At 36.7% G+C, this 24,551-nt stretch overlaps 1 protein-coding gene across 5 annotated transcripts in view; it reads left to right on the top strand.

The window, feature by feature from the left end:
• Mindy3 (MINDY lysine 48 deubiquitinase 3) overlaps positions 1 to 24,551 on the top strand; it is a 73,726-nt gene that overhangs the window by 8,109 nt on the left and 41,066 nt on the right. For 3 of the 5 annotated variants that reach the window (XR_607294.3, XM_029563954.1, XM_008833888.2), the window contains exons 2-8: positions 2,056 to 2,135; positions 6,522 to 6,582; positions 8,337 to 8,507; positions 11,645 to 11,696; positions 12,510 to 12,624; positions 14,295 to 14,368; positions 15,467 to 15,546. Coding sequence is in view for 4 of the 5 variants with exons in the window: in XM_029563954.1 (XP_029419814.1) it covers positions 2,056 to 2,135; positions 6,522 to 6,582; positions 8,337 to 8,507; positions 11,645 to 11,696; positions 12,510 to 12,624; positions 14,295 to 14,368; positions 15,467 to 15,546 (633 nt within the window). In the remaining variant the exon portion in view is untranslated. Of the gene's footprint in view, positions 1 to 2,055; positions 2,136 to 6,521; positions 6,583 to 8,336; positions 8,508 to 11,618; positions 11,697 to 12,509; positions 12,625 to 14,294; positions 14,369 to 15,466; positions 15,547 to 24,551 lie in introns of those variants that run through there. The other 2 variants (XM_017798385.2, XM_029563955.1) reach the window with 2 other exon arrangements.

Raw genomic sequence — 24,551 nt, 5'->3', positions numbered from 1 at the left:
ATTCATGTTCATCACTGAAGTGATTGTCAGGAAGTTAAAAAGACTTGAGAAATGGCCTATTACTGGTCAGCTGTGAACATAGGTGACTGTGAACTTGATGGAGTCAGAGATCAAACACCACATTGTGTAAATTGTAGTTGTGAGATAAGAAACTCAAGATTTGCATATAGATTGGGGGATTTAGAGGACAGGAAGGAGAGCTCGCTGGTTGGATTTCTTGTTAGAATCAATGATTTTAAAAAAATATGTAGAACACACATTTAAATATTCTGAAAAGATATGACAGGAGATAGGGAGGTAAGGTAGAATGGGAGCTTTAGTATTTTGGGGTTCACTAGAAACTTCAGAGGCATCTCTGATTTCTTCTATACCAAACATAGACTCAACTTAAAAATACACTAACCATAACTTTATCTTAGAAATACTATTTGAAAATATTTTTTCCTCTGTACAGAAAAATAGCTTTTATTAGCTCAGTTCTATTGGGCTCTTGAAATAACCTTTCCGTTTCCGTCTTTTAAAGAAGTAAACCTTGTAGTCGGTGACTACTAGACCTCACTACGCTGATGGGGCCCTTTTTAGTACAGCCTCTGCCGTCATTCCTGCCCATGTGCCATTTCCTCCTTTCTAACCCCAACCTGCCCTTCAGTGGCAAGTTTTCCTCCTCTTACAACCCTTTTCCCTTTAATGAGGATTGTTCCTTTGCCTGACTGTCATTGCTGCACCCCCACGCCCACCCCTACCCCCTAGTCATGTCCTTATTCAAGGTCAGCCTCCTGGGGGTCCTCTGCTGACTTGATTTGACCAGAGGAAGTGCCCTCTGTGTATCCACCGCACCCTTCGTTCTCTATGCTGACATGTTTTAGCAATTATCTGCTCACGTGTGTCTTAAGCTGGACTGTCCCAGCTCCTGTAGCCCAGAGACCCATGCATTCTTGTATGTAGTCAAGATCACAGGTATCTGATGTTGATGAAATATTTGTTGGCTGAGTTAAATTTTTACAAAATTCAGTAGATTCCAAACATGTTGCAATTGAAAGTGAACATTTAAAAAACAGTAGCACTGAGGCTTGCAGGCTGAGGATGAAGTGATTCTCCCAGTGATTTCCAGTGGATTCTCTTGACTTTGGCCTCAGGGCCCTCTGCAGAACTGCGCTAGCTGCTGTCAGTAAATGCTGATTAGGTAATGTCTGAAATAAGGTAGAGCCAGTGTGTGGACACTTGCTATTTACAATGCCATTTAATTTCTAACCTATAGTATGTGACCCAAGGATTGAAATAAAGCAGGCAATACTGTAGTTACTGCCCAGCCCACTACTCCCTTACACTGTACTCAGTAAAGTATTTTATTTTTATGTGTGTGAGTCTTATTGCCTGCGTATATGTAAATGCACCCGCGTTGTGCAGTGCCTGTGGAGGACAAAGGAGGGTGTGGGATCCCGTGGATGTGGAATTATAGACAGTTGTTAGCCACCAGGTGGGTGCTGGGATTCGAACCTAGGTCTTCTGCAAGAGCAGCCAGTGATCTTAACTGCTGAGTCATCTCTCTAGCCCCTTAATAAACCATTCTTTGAGAAAAAGAATGTTGCCTAGAAAGAATTTGAATTTCTAGTTTTCCTTAGAACCAATTAAATTATTTAAAAGTAAGATTTAGGGATTGGAGGTATAGTTTAGTGGATGAATATGTGCTCAGCATTCACAAGCCCTTTATTTCAGACACAAAACCAAGATACAAATAAAACTCAGATTTACTGTCCTTTTATTCAAGTCCACTTTACTTTCTTAGAGTGGTTCCTGGGTGCAGGTGCGTGTGTGTGTGTGTGTGTGTGTGTGTGTGTGTGTGTGTGTGTGTGACAGAGAGAGACAGAGACAGAGATAGAGATTTCATGCACACCTTTTCCAGAGCATTCTTTTGATCCCTTAAGAAGTACCCTGTCTGGTAACTGTAGATATGTTGCTGTTGTCATAAGTAATCTCAAAGCAAAGTGCATGAAAAGTTCTTTCATAGCTGCTACTGGAATTATTTTTAATCTTTGCTGTTGCTTTCATTTTTAGGGTTTGTGTTTAGTGAATCAGAGGGATCTGCATTAGAACAGTTTGAAGGTGGCCCCTGTGCTGTTATTGCACCTGTTCAGGTAACATATACTACTTTACCAACTTTAGAGAGACCTATTCAGATATCTAGTGCTCTTTGTTTTATAATGTCTGTACTCTACATAAGAACAAGATATGGTCAGCTAACAACTTTTGCACATAAAGTTGTTTTAAGTATCTAAAATAAAAATGAATTCAGGACATGAGTTTTAAGCAGTAACATTTTTGACTATGTTTTCAGAAGAGTAGGAATTAGAGATGGAGGCATTTTGTGAATATAAAGATACTATTGAAACTGGGTCTGGTGGCACAGGTCTTTAGCACTCGGGAGACAGAGGCAGAGGTAGGTAGATCTCTGTGAGATCAAAGCTAGCCTGGTCTACATAGTGAGTTCCAGACCAGCTGAGGCTATAGGGAAACCCTGTCTCAAAAAAACAAAAAAGATCTTTTGAGCAGTAACACTTAGGCCAGGCGTGGTGGCTCACACCTTTGATCCCAGCACCTGAGAGGCAGAGGCAGGGGGATCTCTGTGAGTTCAAGGCCAGCCTGGTCTACTAAGTAAGTTCCAGGCCAGCTGGGGCTACAGGGAGACCCTGTCTGAAAAAGACAGGAAAAAAAAAAGAGTAGTAACACTTTACACATTACAAAAGTATAATCATAGTAATTATACCATTTTCATTTATTTTTTCTACAAAGATGATAGTCCTAGAAAGTTGAAGATGTTAATATTTTCATGGCCTAAGATTTTTTTAAATGTTGAAAATAAGTTGGCTTTTTATACTGTAATAAGTGCAATGTATTTCAAACAATTTTAAAAATAAATTGTTCTTTGTACAAAAGAGATTTCTTATGAATTTCAATATTTTTGAATTTTACAAACGGATTACTATAAATTGTTACATTGTTGAAAATCAAGACATTATAGTTTTTGTTAATCTAACGTCCGGCATAGCCATGTAACTTCAAAACTGTTTATATTTTAATCTCTATGCTTTAAAATATATGTTTAATATGATGTGATATATGTTATTTGCTGGATATAAAGAATACATTCTTAAATAGTTTGCTACAAAATACATTTTTCTCTCTAATATTCTATTCCATGAGCTAACATGATTAAATTTCTTCAAAGAATAACGGTGACTCTTTTCACACTGGTAAAATTATTTTTAAAAAATTTGAGTGCTTAAACTTTGTTTCAGAATTGTTAAGGATATAAAGTACAAATTTAAGTATAACTTAATAATATATTACACCTATATGATTATATATGCTAGTTATACCATAATACATAATATAATTAATAGTAATTTATTATATCTGTTTTACTGAGTAACAAGCAAATTTTGGGCACCAGTAGGAATCTTGTCTGAAATCTGAAGACTCTTTGTCCTGTCCATGTGTAGGTTAGACTTTACTGAAAGTCTGTGAATATTGTTAAATAAAGATATGTCACAGGCATTTAACATTCAATGTATTTTAAAAATATACAAGGATAATTTTAATGTTAAAAATCTTGAACCTATCCTTATAGACTTTTAAGGTAGTGATTTGACTTAAAGAATATACCAATATTTTTTAATCAGTACAATAATTTTGTTTATATTAGTGTTTCAACTTAAACATCAAATCATTTAGACATGAAAGGAAGGCACACCCATGAACTCTGAGCAGTATGGTTGCCTAAACAAGACCTGCGTAATAACAACACCAGTTGACAGCCCCGTGTGGATGGGGCAAGTTTCATAAGGTCCCACCTGTAGATGAAGAGCTACACGAAGTCATGGCTGCCGAGGGGAGATGAAGTCCATGACAGGTTATCCAATCCCAGATGGTCAGCCCTAAGCTTATGTATGCATGGTTACTGTTAAATGGACTCAGTGGATGTGTGTGTGTGCGTGTGTGTGTGTGTGTGTGTGTGTGTGTGTGTGTGTGTGTGTCTAATAATTAGAGGTCACAGAATTGAGGAGGATTGGAGACGGTGTGGGAAGAGTTGGAATGGGAAGGGAGAGGGGTAGAAGTGATGTGAACAGTACTCATGGATGAAAGTCTCACAAAAAATGAACAGTAACACAAAGCTAAATGATTAAGAGCATTGAGAAATGAGTAAGTCCAGAGATGACATTAACTTGTAAAAAGATTAAATTTAGAACAATGGAAAAATAGTCATAATACTAGCATTAGGCAGGTAACTCATTTATCTTATTCCATGTAACCATTAGAAGACATTATTACATACTATGATAAAACAAGAACGAAAATTTGTAGTGAAATGAGATGAAATTTGATGAATGCCACCAATTCAGTTTGAGGAGGGAATGATTTTAGATCGCCTCATACCATACACCAGGTATATTCTTGAACTATTTAACAATAAGAAAACCCAAATATAAATGTACTAATGTTCCAAGAGAAAGTATTGTTTTAAAATCAGAAAAAAAAATCCTAATAAATATTAGCAAGTGAATGTTGCCTGTCTTATACTAGGAATTTGTTCAAATTGGATAAGAAAGTACTCAGACCCCAGTGGTAAAGTGGGCATTGCTGTGCAGTTAGGAACAGGGGGTGACGCTAGACAGCGAAACAGTGAAGACCCAATGCAGAGAGTGAAATGGACCCAACTTGTTTGTTTCTTGTTTTTTAACTTTCTAGATGGAAACCTGTTGGTGCAGGTGGGAGGAACGTCACTGGCTCTGGAGCACTGCTGTCCAGTGCAGATTTAACAAAGAGTCCGGGAACTGTGATAATACAGATGTTTTTTAATGTGATAGATGTACTTTTAAGAATCTTAAAAAAAAAAAGAAACCTTCATATGGGAAGTTTTCTTCAAGAAGAAACTCATTTATAGTAGCAAAGAGTTGCAACCAATCTAATATACCATGATAAAATTTAGATGAGAAACAATAGGGAAATCTTGATGACTGATAGGAAAGTAGTGATTATAGTTATTAATTTCTGTGAAAAACAAAAAAATGTAAAATGTAAACATTGATTCCTTCTTATAAAGCCAGGTATACAAGAAAATGGAAAAAAATGATAACATACCTCAAAATGCCAACAGCAGTAGAACGACTATTCTCTCTACCTCAGGAGCCTTGTAGTTGATTGTACTGCTGCAGTTATGTAAACTCTGATGATAGTATATGTTTGATTAAACTGTTTGCTTGATTTCTATGTGAGTCCTGTAGAATTTTTCTCAGGTTTTTTTTTTTTTTTTTTAACCCCTTGTTAAAATTATTTGAATGGATTGCTTGTTAGGTGTCAGGTCAAATGATGACTGTGTTTCATAAACTTTTGCATATCACTGCAACCTTTTAAAAATTGTATCATTAAGCCAGGCGTGGTGGTGCACGCCTTTAATCCCAGCACTCAGGAGGCAGAGGCAGGCAGATCTCTGTGAGTTTGAGGCCAGCCTGGTCTACATAGTGAGTTCCAGGACAGCTGGAGCTATAGGGAGACCCTGTCTCAAAAAGACCAAAAAAAAAAAAAATGTATCATTATTATTTTTGAGTAATAGGAGTGGTAGATTAGGACTGAAACTTAGGTCTGTCTGACTAAAAGTGGCCTTCACTGTTTGCTAATGCTTCTAGGTACTTGTCAGGAGTCATCCCGGAACACCCCCTTTTTTTGGACTTGCCCTATGGATATTCAGATTCAGTAGGTGGAGCCCTGACTTCATTTTTAATAAGTCAGGGTGAACTATACCTTGAGAAGGAAACACTATGGCTTTCAGCTGCTTTCTGTGAAATAGCTAGTAAACGTAGTTGGCTCACCAAAGGAAAGGATTAGCAATGAATGTTTCTTTTGAATCTTAGAGCTTTATGAGTTAAACCATGAAGATAGTAACTCCTTCCTTCTCTCCCTCCCTCTCTCTCATTTTATTTATTTATTTGTGTGTGCGTTACTGGATATCTAGCCCATAATCTTACCATGATAGGTAACCACATCCATGGCCCTTTTGTATTTAACTTTTAAGACATGGCATTGCTAAGTTGCCCAAGATGGCTAGTAGTGGTATTCCTTGTATGACAGCTCAGAGCTAACAGAAAAGAATGGCTATTGTATTTAGGTGTCTTTTTATCTTCAGAAATCCAAAATAAATGTAGACTTGTTCCTATAGAGCCTTCATTTTATGGGTGGAACAATAAATTTCTGTAATTTCCAGATACTTCTCTATTATATGAGTCAGTTCTCTGTTCACTAGGAACTGTATCAGGAGTGGGCAATTTTATGGATCTGGTACAAAGTTATAGTTGCATATTCTGAGTAATAACTGTACAGTTACTGTTGAATATGAAAGAAAACCATTTGGAGCTTTAATCAAACCATAAGATCAGAAATGTAGTTGGATTTCCCATTTTTAAAATAAAAGGATTTTATGAGGTATGTTTATACTGCATTCTAACCATTGCTTTAATTATGTAAAGGCATTTCTTTTGAAGAAGCTTCTGTTTTCCTCTGAGAAGTCGTCATGGCGGGATTGCTCAGGTATGAGAGCCAGCTTTGCAAATTTTCACTCCATCTTCAATTTTAGACATGAACCATGCAGCATTTATTATCATGTCCATTTCCAGTAACTTTAGATGGTAATATAACCTTAAAGGACACATGCATGCTCTGGTGTGTGTTTGACAGGGTCTTGCTACATAAAAAGACGGGCCTAGCATTTGCTGTGTAGCCCAGGCTAGCCTCAAACTCAAGATTCCTGCCTTAACTGCTAAGCGCTAGGGTTACAGCCTTGCACTACTATGCCTGTTTTTTTGTTGTTGTTGTCGTTTACGTGTTTATTTTTGCCTCTTTCCTCTCTCTCCTTTGTTATTATTATTATTATTGTCTTTTTTGAGCTCTGATCAGAAGCTCAGCATTATCTTTGTATTCTTGCATCTTTTATTATAACACTTTACAAAACATGAGCACTGCAGGCAGTTATATTGCAGATGAACGTGTCATTGTCTACAGCATGCATAAGTCTGGTGCATAATGCTACCTGATAGTAACCAGCATTTGCATTCCACCTGGCAGTGTGCAAACATCTTTCCTTCGTTCACACAATTTCTTGTGAGCCTCACAATAACTTCTGGGAGAAGGTAGAGTTTCACGTGTAAGGATATAACAGCTTCCATTCTAAACTATAACCATAGACTATACTAATGATTTTGAGTTGAAGAGTCAAGGTGTCATGATCATATGTTTATGATTAATATGAAATGCATTTCAGTAAAGGAACTAGTCAAGAGAGTTAATCATTAGCATGACCTTTTTATTAGTGAAATTGTTTCTTCCTCACAAATCCAATCACTTTGATAAATTTGGGAAACAACAAAAATTTCATGAAGGCCATGGTGATACAAAGTGAATGGAATTATTCCTGCCTGGAAAGAACTTTGAGTCCATTACAAAAGACAAACCTTAGCCAGGCGTGGTGGCACATGCCTGTAGTCCCAGCACTTGGGAGGCAGAGGCAGGCAGATCTCTGTGAGTTCAAGGCCAGCCTGGTCTACATAGTGAGTTCCAGGACAGCTGGGGCTACAGGGAGACCCTGCTTCAAAAAGACAAAAAAAAAGAAAAGACAAACCTCTTTTGTCATAAAATGTGATGTAGAATGTCACATAGGCTGTATCGAAAGTTTCAGAACATGGTACCATGTCTGGAGAGGAGCACCACTTAAGAAAGGGAGTGGTACCAAGGTTCTGAAAGAAGTGTTGGTGTTCCGGCCCCCCTCGGCAAGATGCCCATGCTCCAGTCACCACAGGGTGGTGTCAGTGGCTCCTGGCTTATGCAGCATAGTCTGGCTGCTTCTGCTAATGGAATGCTTTGCTGACAGTGTAAGCTCACGTTCTTGTTCCTGTGAGATAAGATGTTCAGATACTAGCGTTCAGAAGAAGGGAAAAGTAGAGGTCTCCAGGGGCCCTGGCATTGTCTGTCTTACATGCTGTGTGCAGCTTAAGAGGGATAATTTGCATCTGATTTTTCTAAGTGGCATATTATTTCTCCTAATGTTAACATCTGCATTTGCTATTCTTGTAACCGATGCCAGTATTTAAAGTGGTAGTATTTAATCCTCAGGCACATTGCTTTTCTGAAAAGTAATTTAGAGTCTCCTGGTTGTGTATGGATTTTCCTCATTATTATAAAATGCTTGATTTTCATAATAAAAACTAAGGCTTTCTTGCTATTGTTCATATCAGGATGACTTTCTTTCTCATGGTAAACCTTATAACTTACACTTTGGTTATTTTTAGAGGAAGAGCAGAAGGAACTCCTTTGTCACACCCTATATGATATCTTAGAAAGTGCTTGTGATAGCTCTGGATCCTACTGCTTGGTTTCATGGCTACAAGGAAGGACCACTGAGGAGACAGCTGGGAGTCCCGGGAGCCCTGCAGAGTCTAGTTGCCAAGTGGGACATTCTTGTAAGATACATTTTTATTTCCAAAGTAATTTCTTATACCTTTGTTTTAGTAAAACTATTAAATTTGAAGGAAATATACTTTAACTTTTTATAATTTTTACTTAAGCTTAATCTTTACTATTTTCTATTTTTCTTCCCATTATTTTAATTGTAAGACAATTGCATTTTTGCAAAAGGAACTGCATGTATCTCTTACACTTTTTGTAAAAGGTTCTAGCTTACTTCTGCTTGATAGCAATCTTCTTTGAACACTAGAACTTTGATTTTAAATGTTTAAGGAACACTGCCCTGTATACTATAGTCTCTGATGTTTTCTTTAGTGTTGGAGATGAGAGGAATTTTTCCATTATTAAATGCCTAAATCTCTTCAGTTGCATTTAGAACAAAGATGAGGACATTTTCTTAATTATATACTATTCTTTTGCTCCTGAACTTCGGGCATTGTTAGAAGTATGGATTATTTTAAGGTAATTTTAGTTATATTTTATGTCACAAGTTTGATTGAAGTTTCTTTAAAATAATTTAACGTCTTTCTCATGCATAAAAAATTAGACATTCTGTGGTCTCTAGTGTTCAAACATTCGTAAAACTTGCCAAAATGACCTAGTAAAATGGAGGCTTCTAGTGGCAGGAACAGATTAACCGTTGCTTTTCTGCTTTGCTTCTGAGGAATAATCTTGCTAGTTGAGTTTTTAGTTCAAATGACTAAGCGCTTTATTTCCCTTAGTGCATCTCATTAACCATCATGTGAATAGAAATTGCTTTGTAAAATTTCAGTTCCTGATTTTAGGAAATTTTGATTGCTTGTGATGAGCACTTCACTCGCTGTAGGCTTACCTGGGGCTCTGCTGCCCTGGCCTCGTGCACGCCGTATTGTCACTGTCTTCTTCCTGCTCCGTCTGCACTTGAGACGCTTGAGCCTGGCAAAATTTTAGTAGCACATTTGCAAGGAATCATTTTTAATGTTTGAACTTCCCTTGATGTTTCATTTTGGGCCTTTAAAACATTGCCTTTCAAAAAGAATTTAGCAGTTTGAGAGTTGATAAGGACATTTAAAGAACAAATGGAAACCATTCGCAAAGATAATAAAATGTCATTTAAGACTGACCTTAAAATGTTTTCTAGAATTTACTTTATGGCATGTAAACATAGTTGAGCTTTTAAAAAGGTGTTCTAAAGAATATGTGCTTAAAATCAGATTATATATGTGGGAAAATAGTATGATTTTGGATATCTTTTAGCATTTTAATAGGATTTAATAGTATACTATTGCTTACGATGGAATAAGTAGTATGTTTTTTTACTAATAGCTAAAATGCTTTAGAGTAAATTGGCCTCATAATACATTGTTACTTCAGTAACCAATTTACATGGGCATATTATATTGAATTCCCATCCCCCAAATTGTTGTAGTTTACTTTGTGCCTTGTTTTAAAAGTAGACATGACATAAAACCATATTTGAAATCTGCTTTTAATTTATATACATTTAAAACATTTTAACTGAAAATTTGAGAATTTATCTTAGATATTGACAGTTGAACTGAACTTATATTAAGACTTTCATTCCATATAACTTTTTTACTTGTTCTTTCCTTTATTCCCAGCTCCGTTCCTTTGTGTTTTATTCTCCACTGTCTCTGCCTGCTGAGCTTTTTCTTTGCTTGCCTCTCTAGAGTGCTCTCTCTATGTCCGCTCTCATAGTGTACCTAGTGAAACGTAACCAAGCATTGTAAAGCAGTATAATTTGGAAAAGGCTGGGTAGATTTATTATGTCATTGTAATAAAGTATTGTGAAGTGTTTTTCCCTCTCACTAGTAGTATATTGTGTGTAAGCACCAATTTCATTGGCTTCTTTGGTGTGTCTATTTTTGGCTTGTTGGTAATGCACATTTGTTTGCAATAGTGAATACTTGGGTTCAGTTTCAGTTTGTTTCCCACATAAACCCAAAGATTAATCTATTTGGTCTTGTAAAGATTTCAGAAAGTAATTTAAAACATTTGAAAATTAAAACTAGGTTTTATAAAGCTAGTATAATGTGACATTTTAAATTATAAGTAAAAATTTTGAATTTATAATCAATTTCTTTAATCACTAGTGAAAATTTATATGTGAACCTGAACCTGTTGAGATTTGCTTAATAAAATTTATATGATATTGTTCATTGTAATAAAGTAGGCATTTTGATTAGCCATTTTTAAAGACTTCTTCTTCTGGGAGCCAAGATGAGTTTAAGTTCCAATGCTCTGTACTGCTCTGTGCTCTGGGATGGCGTCTGTGCCTCAGGCCCTTCTTCTGTAAATGAAGGCAGGAGAGTTATCCTGAGCCTTAAATGAGGTTAGACCGGCATTTAAAAGAGAATCTGGTGCATGCCTTTAATCCCAGCACTCGGGAGGCAGAGGCAGGCAGATCTCTGTGAGTTCAAGGCCAGACTGGTCTACATAGTGAGTTCCAGGGCAGCGGGGGCTACAGGGAGACCCTGTCTCAAAAAGACCAAAAAAAAAAAAAAAAAAAAAGAGAATCCGGCATCTAGTTAAGCCTCAGTAAATGTTACCTTTTATTTAGATGCTTTCTTTAACTTCTTTAATTAAAAAAAAAAATGTACTTTATTAGATTAAAAGGTACTGAAAACTTCTAAACAATTGCATGAGTAAATGGGGAAACAAACTTAAATCTGTCCTTGAACATATGGTTTCAGTGCTATGCCTTTATACACATTTGTTTAATAATTGAGCCTTAAATCTAAGGATTTTATATTGAGAACGATTAGCAGTGATGATTTACTTGGATCCATAAGCTGAAGGATTATTTTAAAGTGCAGGACACATGACAGTGTGTGAAGCACTGTCAGTAGTATTTCCCATTTGCAAGTCACCTTAGCATAACTGAATTGGAAGGAGATGATTGTTATTTAATGACCCGTCTACGTTCTCAGTATTATATCCATTTTAGTTATAACCATAGTAACTAAGATGAGGGAATATAAATTCATGTTACAGTAAAGAATAAACTGAGAATTTTAAGGGAGTAAGAAGTAAGAGAATGTTTTGATTGCTTGAAAGTATTTACAGCCTGCTGTGTGTATCTTGTGTCATTTATTTGCCGTGTGTAGTGCTGAAAAGTGTCTTTTATGTATAGCTGCCTTGGCTGTCGAAGAGCTTGGCTTTGAGCGATTTCATGCATTAATTCAGTAAGTAACACTGGAACATTTAAAATACTTACCTTGTGCACACATTGCCATTTTAAGTCTGTTCATAATGTGGAAAAGGGCCTTAGATTTACATAAGTGCTTCTCTACTTAAACATGAACTTAAAATATTTAGCTTGATTAATTTGCTTTCAAATTAAAACTTAATTTATATATGTATATTATTCAAAGTCCTAAATTACTATTCAAGTACACTTTTAAAAAACATTAATTGCCTTTTCATCATTAGCAATGAAAAAAATTCATTGTATCCTAATGTTTTTCTGTTCTGAATGAAGGATTCCTAATTTGCCAAAATATGCTTCCTGTAATTTTCAGTAAGAGTGCCCATATTTCACTAGAACATTTAAAGGTTTTATTACAAAATTAAAGGTAAGGCTGCTATACTGATACAATTATAGGTGGCATTTATTTTGAAATTCATCAATTTCTTTTAAAAGAAGCCACAAATGTATACTATAGCTTTAGTAACTCAGATATTTGTTAAAGGGCCTTTCTGCTTTAAAAAGTTGGTTTATATGGTTATTGAACACCTCTTTGAAGAGGGCCACTCTGCTTTTTAAGTAATTGCATCTATAGAAGGTATTGGTACCAGGCATTGCACCTAAGAGAGGCAGGGGCTCCTTGTCGAGTACAGGGACGTCTTATTAAGTAAGTACATGTGTGAGTAGTTGTCAGCAGCAGTTTTAATTTTTTTTAATATATAAGAATTTAAAACTTTTCCAGTTTATGAATGTAATAAGTTTCTCCAGGATACTAATACTTAATTCTTCTCTCCTCCCCTCCCCCTGCCAGAAAAAGATCATTCAGAACTGTATCAGAATTAAAAGATGCTGTCTTGGACCAGTATTCAATGTGGGGAAACAAATTTGGAGTATTGCTTTTTCTCTATTCTGTGTTACTGACTAAGGTTTGTGTAAGAAGATTCACTGTCTTAGCTTAGCACTGTTTTTTCTCTTGTTAGAAATTGTTTCATATCCATTTCTACATCTCAGAATAAGAACCTCTTACTGCTCATAATAAGGAGTTAGCTCCTGTTTCCTCTCCATTCATTCCTTCTTAGCCACTTTAATGCTTCCTTCCCCTCTGCTCTTCTGACTGCACAGCTGATGGATAATATTCTTTGCATGAAATGCTCATTTCTGAATTTTTTTCCCTGTGTCTTAGCGTTGTCTAGCTCTTGACTTTTTAATCCCCTGTAGAAACTTTCTAACCCCTCCTTTTCTTATAATTGACAGATCATTGTGCTAGTTTTCTTCTTATGTGTCACAATGATTTTTTTCTAGCATTTTCTTTAGTAGCTTTGATTCCTTCTGTATGTGTTGCCTCCTGCTCATTGCTTCCCTTGTGAGTTTTAGTATTCTTTAAGAGTCATTCCCTGGGTGCTGGGTGCTGGGTGCTTTTTCTTTCATGGATACTTTACTCTCTCAGCTCACTTCTGTAGACTAACTCCAGTATGCACATCTCTAAGATGCTAATCTCAAATCTGGAACACCCTTCCTGTCTCACTTGGAATATCTACTGGTTATATCTTACTTGAAATCAAGTTTTTTTTTTAATTTGACAAATGCTTATTGATTATTGGCTCTGTGCTAGGTATATGACATATACTTTTTTAAAGTTTTCTGTTTTGCATTGTAAAAAAATGACACAATAATTTCATCCTGGTCATGGTTTTGGGTGTTAGTTTTTATGTTTATTCATTACATGCAGCAAGCATTGTGGGAAAATGGAAGATATGACTGAAGTTTGTTGAGTGGAATCAAGGGTAGACACTGTGTAGTAAGGACCATTTGGTAGATGTAGAGACTTGTTGAATGAGTAAAAGTTTTATATATGGAAAAGTCGTAATAAAATTTATGAGGCAATAAGAGCAGCAAGTCTAAAGACAAAAGCAATTGTAGGCATAACACAGGTTTGGGGAACCAAAAATACTTCAGGGTGCTGCATCATAATATGCCAAGGGCAGTTGTGAAAGGTAAGGCCAGACACGTTTCTATAGAAGCCTCTGTCTATTGTGAGATTTATTTGCTTATTGTAATGTATTTCACAATTGGAACACAATAACATTTTGAATAAGGGAATAACAAAATTTTTTGTAGATAAAGGTACCTAAATTGGAACAAGAATTTGTAATGAAGAGATCTGAAGTTTAGAACACTAGAGTCAGAGAAACTTAAGAAAGCAAGTATTGCAGTAGAAGCCTGAGGCAGGACAGTGGCCTGGAGCAGAAGGCAAGGGGACAGTTAGAAATGTGAATAACAGGAGTCAAGCACATATTTATTTGAGTTGCTACATTTGAGTAACAGAAGGAGTCAAGCGTACTTGGTAGTCGAGTAGATGTTAGGGATGGAGATGGTGACGGGATGATATGTTCATGTTGAACTTAGCTACTCATTACTCTCCCATGTTGTGGTTCAGATTTTTGATGCCTCCTGTACTGCTTGTCCTTTTTAGGTAATAAATTTGCTTTGAAAGTAAAGTTACTAAGAATCATATTTTGTTAATTTCTAATTAAAAACTCATCCTAATTTGTACTTTAATGTTCATATTAACTTAATGAAATCTTGGTTTCTTTAGGGCATTGAAAACATAAAAAATGAAATTGAAGATGCAAGTGAACCTTTGATAGATCCTGTGTATGGGCATGGCAGGTAATGAACTGCAGTCTGTTGTCTCCCTACATGAACCTTAGGCTGTAGGAACTGCCTTAATAAAACATGGCTGAGTCGGGAAACTTTTCTCCTCAGTAGTATTGACCCCGAAAGCCTGTGGGCTTGAGTAGTCCTATGCTAGGTGCCTTGCTTTGGTTTATCCAGCACTTGCTGCATACAGTCAGTGTTAACCTTCAGTTTAGCTTTATATATAACCTGGCATTTATTGTGACAAGTATTTTGTTGACAAGGTGAAGGTATTTTAACAAATACTGCTTTATAGTTCATTTACAGATTTTTTTAAAAAGATTATTAACTGACCTGGACTTAAAAATAAGTATTTTCTTACCTATTTGTACTACTTTGTTGTTTGGGATAAAAAATAAATCTGCATTTAAATCTGGGGCCACCCTTCTCCTCTAGATTTCAATGCTTGCTTTTACCAGAATCCATAGAGTAGTGAAAATGAGTGTCCTACATGTTAAGTCCTTCTTTTCTGGTGTTTTTGCCTTAGTGGTTAAAATTCACCTACCTTCTACGTTAGTCAGGTTCCAGTGAGTGGGTGCACACCAAAGAACATTTGGGAACACAAACTTGACTCATTGGGCCTTATTATATATGACAGAGTACAGGAAATCTGTTGGGGGCAAAAAAGGGGTGCAGATAGGGAGGGAGTCTAAATATGATCAAAACACATTGGATGAAATTGGCAGAAACTCAGTTAAAAATTGGGGAGCTTAAAAAAAAGATTGACTTATCTCTATCAAAGACTATATTATTAATCCATATGCATTGTAAATATGACAATAAATACTAAGATTTTTAAATAGACTCATTTTTCATCCACTTAAATATAACATCTTAAAGTTGTTAAATTTGTGTGATTATGGTAATAAATGCCATTGTGGTGATGCAATTGCATCGATAAGAATGTACTTGCCAAGGCTGGATCGATAGAAAAGAAAGCTGGAAATCTCCTCTAATTTTGTATCCTAATTTAATGTAAAGTCATCACTGGATCCTTTACCATAGGAGTTAACTTGATTTGAAGGACTAGTTATATTTATATTCTAACTGATTTGTAATTTTTGTTGATAGCCAAAGCTTAATTAACCTCCTATTGACTGGGCATGCTGTGTCTAATGTATGGGATGGTGATAGAGAATGCTCAGGAATGAGTAAGTATGTTTTTGCTGTGGCTGTGGTCTATGATTCAGTGAAATGTAATTGATCAATATTCAGCTATTTAATGACACTATATTTCCCATAAGTTAAGGTAAGTGCTTTTTAATAGAATAATCCTGTACAATTTCCAAAACACCATAACATTAAAAGTATAGATCTTCGAAACAGACAATCTTAGGTTCCAAGTTTATGTGAATTCTCAGGCCTTTTGTTTCCTCTAGTATGGTGTTGGGACTGTGGAACTAACTTCTTTAGAAAAATCAATGTATCTTTTAGGAGAGGTAATGTACACATCCTTACCCAAGGCAGTACTCTATTCATTGCTGCAAGTTATAGAAAATTATAAAGTATTGTTTAAATTACATGTTTTTAGAGTCTACTGGGCTTTCTTTTGTTATTTTTTAATACACACAATTTTCTTTAAAACACTGGGCAGTTCACATCATCTGAGACTGTCACTACTTCAAGTCCCTGGTTGCAGTACTTTCTGTATCCTCTGAAAGCTCAACTGAAGCACGCTTTGACTGGAAGATTCAGTTAAGGAGAGCTGATACATAGCTATAAATTAAATTCCCTTCCTTTTATTACTGCTTCAACAATCTAAGTTCACTTGTTTATTCATTCAGCTTTTATTGAATAGCTGCAGTATTCCTGTTACTGAAATGTATGTAGAATAAGGTGAAGCTCCATAACTCCTATTCACAGGCAAATTTGTACTTTTTCTCCCTAATTTGTAGTTTAATGAACCAAAACACAGAATATACTACATTTGACTGAATAGGTTACTTTTTATTCCCATGTGAATGATTCTTAACCTTGAATTTGAATTTTCCTCAAGTTTAAGAAATACGTATAACTAACATTTCGAAAGAATGCAAGCTAAGAAAAAAATTCAGCAAAACGTATAAAACTTCAGAATTTACAAAAACACAATTTTCACTTCCTATTTTAGGTAATATGCACAAAATAATTCCCTGAGTGGTAAGGTTAGACTGAGAACCTGGCTTTGCTAATTTCTGATAAAACCTGAAGTTTAAACAGCAAAATTACTGGTTAAATGAATCCCACAAGTTTGTCTTGTTCTGCTCTCTGTATTGAAACTCATCCAAGTCTTGACTCTCCATGCTGATTTGGAGTGGAAAGCCTGTGCTCTTCCCACCCACCAGAACCTCATTCTCTCTTGAGTAATATGCAGGTTTCTTTGGTTTATCCCTACACACCTTTCTGTCTCCTCCCTGTGGTTTCTGGTCTCCAAGGTATCTACCATAATCTCAGATACTTAGAAAAGGAACTGTGGTGAGGTGTCCCTTTCCACTCGGCCCCTGTCCTTGCTGCTTCCCACCGTTTGCTATGGCTATAACTGTTAGTCTTTTGTTCGTGACTAGGTTATTGTGGTCTGATTCTCTGTGCATTTTGTGGTCTCTCTCACCTTATCCTACTCTAAACACTAGAATTTTCCTGTCCCCCAGCCTCCCCTAGGCTACATAGGCTCTTTTTACCTTGAAGGTCTTATCTGGGGTACAGAATTTCTGAATCAATTACATAAGTTTTGGTTCTTAATATATAGTAATTCAGCCTCTTCTGTTTTCTTACAATATTCCCTTTCAAGACTGTCCTTTAACTGGTTATTTAAAAAGTAAAGCTTAGGGGTCAAAACTAAGCAATGGCTTAGAAAATAAGAGTTATCTTAGACAATAGAATAGGCAAAGTAGATTTCTTGCATTCTCCCCTGCAGTCTTTAGGAACGTTGACTTGTACTTCTATTTCTGTTACTTAAATATAAAATAAAAGTCTATAATTCACTCAACATTTACTATGTATATTTCTGCTCTGACAACATGGTAGCAGATATGCGACATCAAATGAAAAATTGTGCAGTAGTTTTCAGGGCTGGAGAAATGGCTCAGTGATTAAGAGCATTGGCTGCTCTTGGAGAAGACCCACATTCAAATCCCAGCAGCCACATGGCAGCTAACAACCATCTGTAACTCCACTTCCAGGGGATCGGACACTCTCTTCTGTCCTCCATGAGCACTGCACAACACAGATGTACCTCCATACATGCGGGCATAACACTCATACACATAAAATAAATAAATAAATTTTTTAAAAAGAAAAATTAGGGGCTGGAGAGATAGCTCAGCAGTTAAGAACACTGGCTGTTCTTGCAGAAGACCCAGGTTCGAATCTAACACCCACATGGCAGCTAACAACTGTCTGTAACTCCAGTTCCAGGGGATCCAACAGTCTCCACGGGCATTGCACAACATGGGTGCACTTACCTACATGCAGGCAATACACGCATACACATAAAGTAAAAATAATAAAATATTTTAAAAGGAAAAATTATACAGTAGTTTTCAAACACGCAAGTCACTTCTTTTGGCTTCCATTTCCTTGTTTATAAGTCTGCTTTTGTTTTTTCTCTGCCTATTTTCTTAAAAGAACTGTACATCCTGCTAAGTTCACATTCTTGCTCCTGTTGCATACCTAGCATCCCATTGTATATATGCACCACATTTATTCATCAGCTGACGGACATTTGGAATGTCCACTTGACTCTTATGAATAATGCTGTTAGGGAACTGGTGTGCAAGTTTCTGTGAGAGCATGTGTTTTTATTTTTCTTTGCTATGAACCTAGGAGTTCAAATCACTAGCATTAATTCTAAGATTTAACCTTTTGAGGAACATCTGTCAAACTTTGATAAAGAATGCCAATTTCTTTCTAAACTTTGCTCTGCCAACTAATGCAGTATGAACCTATCTATCTATCTGGCTGTGTAGAGTTCCAGTTTCTTTGAATCTGGACTGTCTTTAATATTTGGTCAGTTTTTGACAAGTGATTGCATGTTTTAATGTGCATTTTTTTCTGCTCCTAATAAACCTGAGCTTGATCCTGTATTCTTGTGGAGGTAAACTAGCTGTTCTGCCTTCCTTCTGGGAATTGTCTCTTTTTCATCTTGTGGCATATCAGTGGCAGGGGTTGTATGTCAAAATTTCTGGGATTCAAGTTTTCTTTTAGATGTTTATGTTGCAAATATTTTCCCCAACTTTTTTTCATGTTAATTTTGCTAATGATGTCTTTTGTTCCCAAGATTTTCATTTTTATCATGTTAAATCAATTGATATTTTCTGTCAGGGCTTGGTTTTGGTTTTCACTCCTGTGTCATTCTGTTTTTCTAGTACTCTGTATGAAACTAATATTCTCTAGTGTTTTCTTGAAATGCTTTTGTGGCCCTTTTTTTTTTTTTTTTTTTTTTTTTAACTTCAGCTCTCCAATCCACCTGGATTATTTGTTTGTTACTTGCATAATGTCTTCATTTTGTCCTCATGAATTTAGAGCTGAAGTTTTTGTTGATTTCTGTTTTCCTAAAAGACATTTTTCCCATAATGGCTTTTCTGGCTTAACAGAATGGAATTCATCAGTAGTGTATACTTTACCTTTTATGCATTATACAGCCATCATTCTCATATCTTTAAGTGATGGCTAATGGTAAGGCATGGTTGGTGCTCATTAACTTAGGATACATGGAAAATATGGAAATCTAAAGGAATGTGATCAATTTGAAACTCTGCAATGTGATGTGATTTATAATTAAGAAGCTAGGTAATTACATCTTTGAAAAGTATATGATTTATTGGGATTAATGTAAGCTCAGAAATGTGATTTTCCTCAAATTTTATCACTTACAGCAACACATTTAATAAGTTAGAGCCAGATTGCTAGATAAAACATAGTTCTCCTAGTTGCATGTGAATTTCAGATAAGCAATGAATCACTTTTGAGTGTAAGTATGCATGCATTTATAAATGTGAGTAGTAGAGCACGCTCCATACACTATCTGGAATATAAATGTATGTGTTGTGCTGGTTAGTTTTATTGTCACCTTGGCACAACCCAGAGTCACTTGAGAAGAGGGAGCCTCAGTTGAGGAATTTTTCAGATCGGATTGGCCTGTGACCTGTCTGTGAGGGATTGTCTTGATTGATGATGGATGTAGGAGCCCACTGTGGGCAGCACCATCCATAGGCAGGTGGGCCTGGGCTGTCTAAGAAAATTAGCTGATCACAGCCTGTGAGTGGACCTGTACACAGAGTTCCTTCATGGTTTCTGCTTCACTTCCTGCTTGCGTCCCTGCCCTGTCTCTCACTGAAGGATTTTGTCCTGGAAGTATGTGCCAAAGAAGCCCTCTCCTCCCCTAAGCTGCTGCTTCTCAGAGTTTTTCACAGCAGTAGAAATGCAAACTAGAAGAAGTGGGCATCCTGGGTTTGTTGTTCTGCTTTTGTTAGTCTATCTGATGGCTGCAGTTCAGCTTCTCAGGGATTCAGTCAACAGCCTGCAGGTGCCCCGGCCAGGCAACTGCTGAGTTTAAAGGTAATTTTTTTTTTTTTTTTTGGATAGCATTTTGTTGAAGCATAGTTATTCATTTCTAAACTCTCCATTGTAAGCACCAAATTTAATACCTAAGTGAATTTTGGGGAAAGAACCACCATTAAGACATCATATAAAATATTGCAGGTACATTTCCTGTAAGTGAGATAATTAAGGCTTTTCCAGTACCTTACTGCTTTTTATTTGAATTGTTGTTAATGTCATTAAATTCCCCTTTATTTACTTAAGGTCCCTGTATAATCTCCTCCCAGATTATCTTCCACTCATAAACTTACACCTGAACAAAATTCTACTTGCTTTATTTCTGCTCATTCTTGCTTCTGTGCCTGTTTCCTCATTGCGTCCTTCCTACCTGTACCCCTCTAGTCCCTCAGAGCCACGACATGTATCACCTCTAGTCTCTCACAGCCACTACACATATCACCTCTCTAGTCTCTCACTGCCCACTACATGTATCACCTCTAGTCCCTCAGAGCCCACTACATGTATCACCTCTAGTCCCTCAGAGACCACTACATGTATCACCTCTAGGCCCTCACAGCCACTACACATATCACCTCTCTAGTCTCTCAGAGCCCACTACATGTATCACCTCTAGTCCCTCACAGCTCACTACATGTATCACCTCTCGAGTCTCTCACAGCTCACTACGTGTATCACCTCTCGAGTCTCTCACAGCCACTACATGTATCACCTCTAGTCCCTCACAGCTCACTACATGTATCACCTCTAGTCCCTCAGAGCCCATTCCTGTATTACCTCTAGGCCCTCACAGCCACTACACATATCACCTCTAGTCTCTCACAGCTCACTACATGTATCACCTCTCGAGTCTCTCACAGCCCACTACATGTATCACCTCTACTCCCTCAGAGCCCACTACATGTATCACCTCTAGTCCCTCACAGCTCACTACATGTATCACCTCTAGTCCCTCAGAGCTCACTACATGTATCACCTCTCGAGTCTCTCACAGCTCACTACATGTATCACCTCTCGAGTCTCTCACAGCCTACTACATGTATCACCTCTACTCCCTCAGAGCCCACTACATGTATCACCTCTAGTCCATGTATCACATTTCCAAGGAGATCTTCTGATCTTCACAGCTCAAAGTGACCTGACCTCTGAGCATTTTGCTTTACCCTACTTTGCCCTTTGTTGCCCACACATAACTGCCCTTGAAATAATCCAGTTAATGACCTTGTGGGGGTTTTCTGTGTGTTCCTGCACTGTGCTTAGCATTGCTTTTTACAATACTTGGTGCTCAGGATTTATTACATGTAGGATAATTAGATCATTTCTAAAATAGAATAAAACTTAAAAAATTTAAGAGAGACTTCTATAGACACCCAACACCACCAATGAGAAAAGAGAAGTGACAGTTGGTAGTGGAGGAGACAGAAACCTAAGAGCTCTGAATATGTTGCACATTGGTAGTTAGTCTTACGGGATTGAAACATGGTGCATGGGTACTGATTATAATTAACAGTAAGCTAAAAATCAAGCTAAATAAGAAATTCTATAAAACACTAATAATCCTAAAAGGGTGAGCTTATAGAAACAGTGTAAAATAGCGAAGGGGGCAGGGTGGAGAGATGGTGAAAGAATACAGAATTGTAGTTAGAAGGAATAGTGAAAGTCTATTGTAAAACCTGCTGACTATAGGTAATCACTAGTCTTCTATGCTGGAAAATGGTCAGGAGTAGATTTTAAGTTTTCTCATCCTTCAAAATAAGTATATGAGATCACACACACACACACACACACACACCCCACACACACACAAAAGCTTGATTTCTCTATTCTCAATGAATGCATATTTCTGGACATGTTGTACTCTATATGCAACTTTTTAAAATAATTTGAGAATTTCATACATGCATATAAGGTGTTTTGATCAAATCCATGCCCACTCCCTCCCCTCTAACTCCTCCCATATCTCCCCATCACTTTTTTCTGATAACTTCATGTACTCTTTCTTCTTCTTTGATTTTTTTTTTTTATGGGGCTTTTGGCTACTCTAACATTCCCCCTCTGAAGAGGTAACCCTAAAATCATTTAAGGAATTAGATAAAAGCTCCCAAATATTTTCAACATTTTTGGCCTTGGGAATGGAGTAGGTTGCTAACAGGCCCAAGGACACTGTGAATTTTAGCCAAGAAACTGGCTACTTTTGGGGGGGTTCTTTTTACCTTAACTGCCTAGCCAATTCCTACCTCCTATTCTTATCACACCATCCTCTGAAGGAGTTACCCAAATTGCCTGTAGGGAATCAGGACACACACCACTCTGGCTTCTTCCATGCTGAACAGGGACACAGGGTGAGGCAATTGGAGCACCCCTTCAATGGGTCTATCTAAAAGACTCCCAAATTGTATATGCAACTTTTATTTGTAACTTATAAGAGTGGCTATTGTCTTTGACCAAGCAGTAGCTTGTTTCTCTGGTGCACTTAGCCCGCACAGCAGTCTTGAGATGCAGTCAAGGATTGGGATGAGTCTTCAGCTCTCTTATGAGATGACTAATTAATATTGGTGAAGAAAGAATATGTAACCACAAGAAGTGTTTCTTGTAAGCAAAAGGCAAATAGACTTCTTTGAGACTTTGAGAAGGTCTGATACAAATAAATTCTGTAAGTTAGATTATGAGAATATCATATCCTTACTGAATTGCAGCTTGGTATAAAAAGTTAATAAATTAGGTATATTCTTAATGATGCGCTTTATCTCAAGGAGATAGTTTTAAACCTGTTTTAGGGGATAGGAATTATTCATTTTAAAAATATTATCCTCTAGTACCAGGTATGATGGTGTGTGCCTATAGTCCCAACACTTGAGGTAGAGGCAGGAGGATCAGGAGTTCAAGGCCATCCTCAGCTACATAGCAAGTTTGAGGCCAGCCTGGGGTATATGAGATTTTATTTAAAAAATAATCAGGAGGAAAAAAGAAATATCATCCAAACTACATATCTGAGCATGTAATTACCTTCCCACTCTATATAATTCTTCACCTAAGATTTATGAAAGCCCAATTTTCTGTATTTAATAACATGGTATGATAAATGTGCCATTCTAGACATTTGTTTAAACTCAAGCAACAGATGATGTAGTATCTAATCGTAACACTAGGTGGTGATACTTGATTTTAGAAATCAAATTGTGAAAATACTCAGCATACCTATTTGTCTTTGAACATGAAAACATGTACTGCTCACATTTTAGAGGAAAGGGAAAAGCAGCATGCACGTAACTACAAAGTATGTGTTTACCCATTTCTGCTGTTTCTTCATACTCACACCCTCTTAACTGCCTCAACACAAAGACTAAAAAAGTATTTTGACCTTATACCCTTTATGTTGCTAAAAGTTATTGAGGCTACCAAATAGATTTCACTCAACAGATTATAAGCCAATGGTGATCAATATTTTTCATTTGAGAAACTACCTGAGAAGTTTTCAAATGTATGTTTATTTTTAAATAGCAATATACCCATTGTTTGTTAATATAAATAAAACAATATAAACGTTAATTTCTGAAACAATTCCTTATAATTTTTTTCAAATCTTTAATCTCTAGAATCTTCTTTTTAGGTTTAAATGTAAAAGTAATTTAATACATATGTATATAGCACAATTTTTTTTCTTTGATTATTTTTGTGGGGCTTTTGGCAACTCTAACATTCCCCCTTCTGAAGAGGTAACCCTAAAATCTTTTAAGGATTAGATATAAGCTCCCAAATACTTTCGACATTTTTGGCCTTTGGAACAGAGTATGTTGCTAAGAGGCCCAAGACATTTTAACTTTTAGCCAAGAAACTGGCTACTTTTCTTTGGGGTCTTTTTATCCTAACTTCCTAGCCGATTCCTACCTCCCCTTCTTATCACATCATCCTCTGAAGAGGTTACCCAAATTGCCAATAGGGAATCAGGATGCAGACTACTCTGGCTTCTTCCATGCTGAACAGGGTTGCAGGGTGAGGCAACTGGAGTACCCCTTCAGTGGGTCTATCTAAACTCCCAAATTGCATAACTTTTATCTCTAAGAGGAATAGAAAGTCCTTGAATCGTGAATAGGAGCTGTGAAGGAGAAGTAAAGGCAAGAGTACTTAGCATTACAAGTCCTACACAGGGAACTGAAAAAAAAGTCAGAATAGGGCAATTTTCAAATGTTCATATGAGAGCCCGTTGGAATTTCTTGACAAGGGCTTCCAAAAGCATCCCTCTATTGGGTTCCTACTCTTTTTTTTTTTTTTTTTTTCTGTCTTCCAAGGCCGGACTCTAGAGTGATGGATTCAGGATTTGCTTTCAGGTTAGAATCAGTATCAGTTCCTTCTCAAAGGCTTCTAAATAGGGGGAGAAAACAAATTTATCCATCAGTTTAGAACAATAGCTGGTTGTCTCCCTTAGCTACAGGTGGGCACTACAGTATTGGAGACCAAGATTTGAAGTCTTACATCTGAGCAGCACTTTCTGGTTAGGAACAAAATCATCAATGAGAAATAATTGTCTAAATAACTTTTTATATACTTTTATATAGGTTAATGTCTATGTGTAATCCCTTGAACTCTTAAAGTGAACTACTGATGACTTTACTCTTTACTC

The sequence above is a fragment of the Nannospalax galili genome, unplaced genomic scaffold, assembly GCF_000622305.1.
Source record: "Nannospalax galili isolate Female #2095 unplaced genomic scaffold, S.galili_v1.0 scaffold976, whole genome shotgun sequence".
In the NCBI taxonomy this organism is placed as follows: Eukaryota; Metazoa; Chordata; class Mammalia; order Rodentia; family Spalacidae; genus Nannospalax; species Nannospalax galili.
The sequence above is the reverse complement of the archived record's forward strand: the minus strand, read 5'-3'. Positions and strand labels throughout refer to the sequence as shown.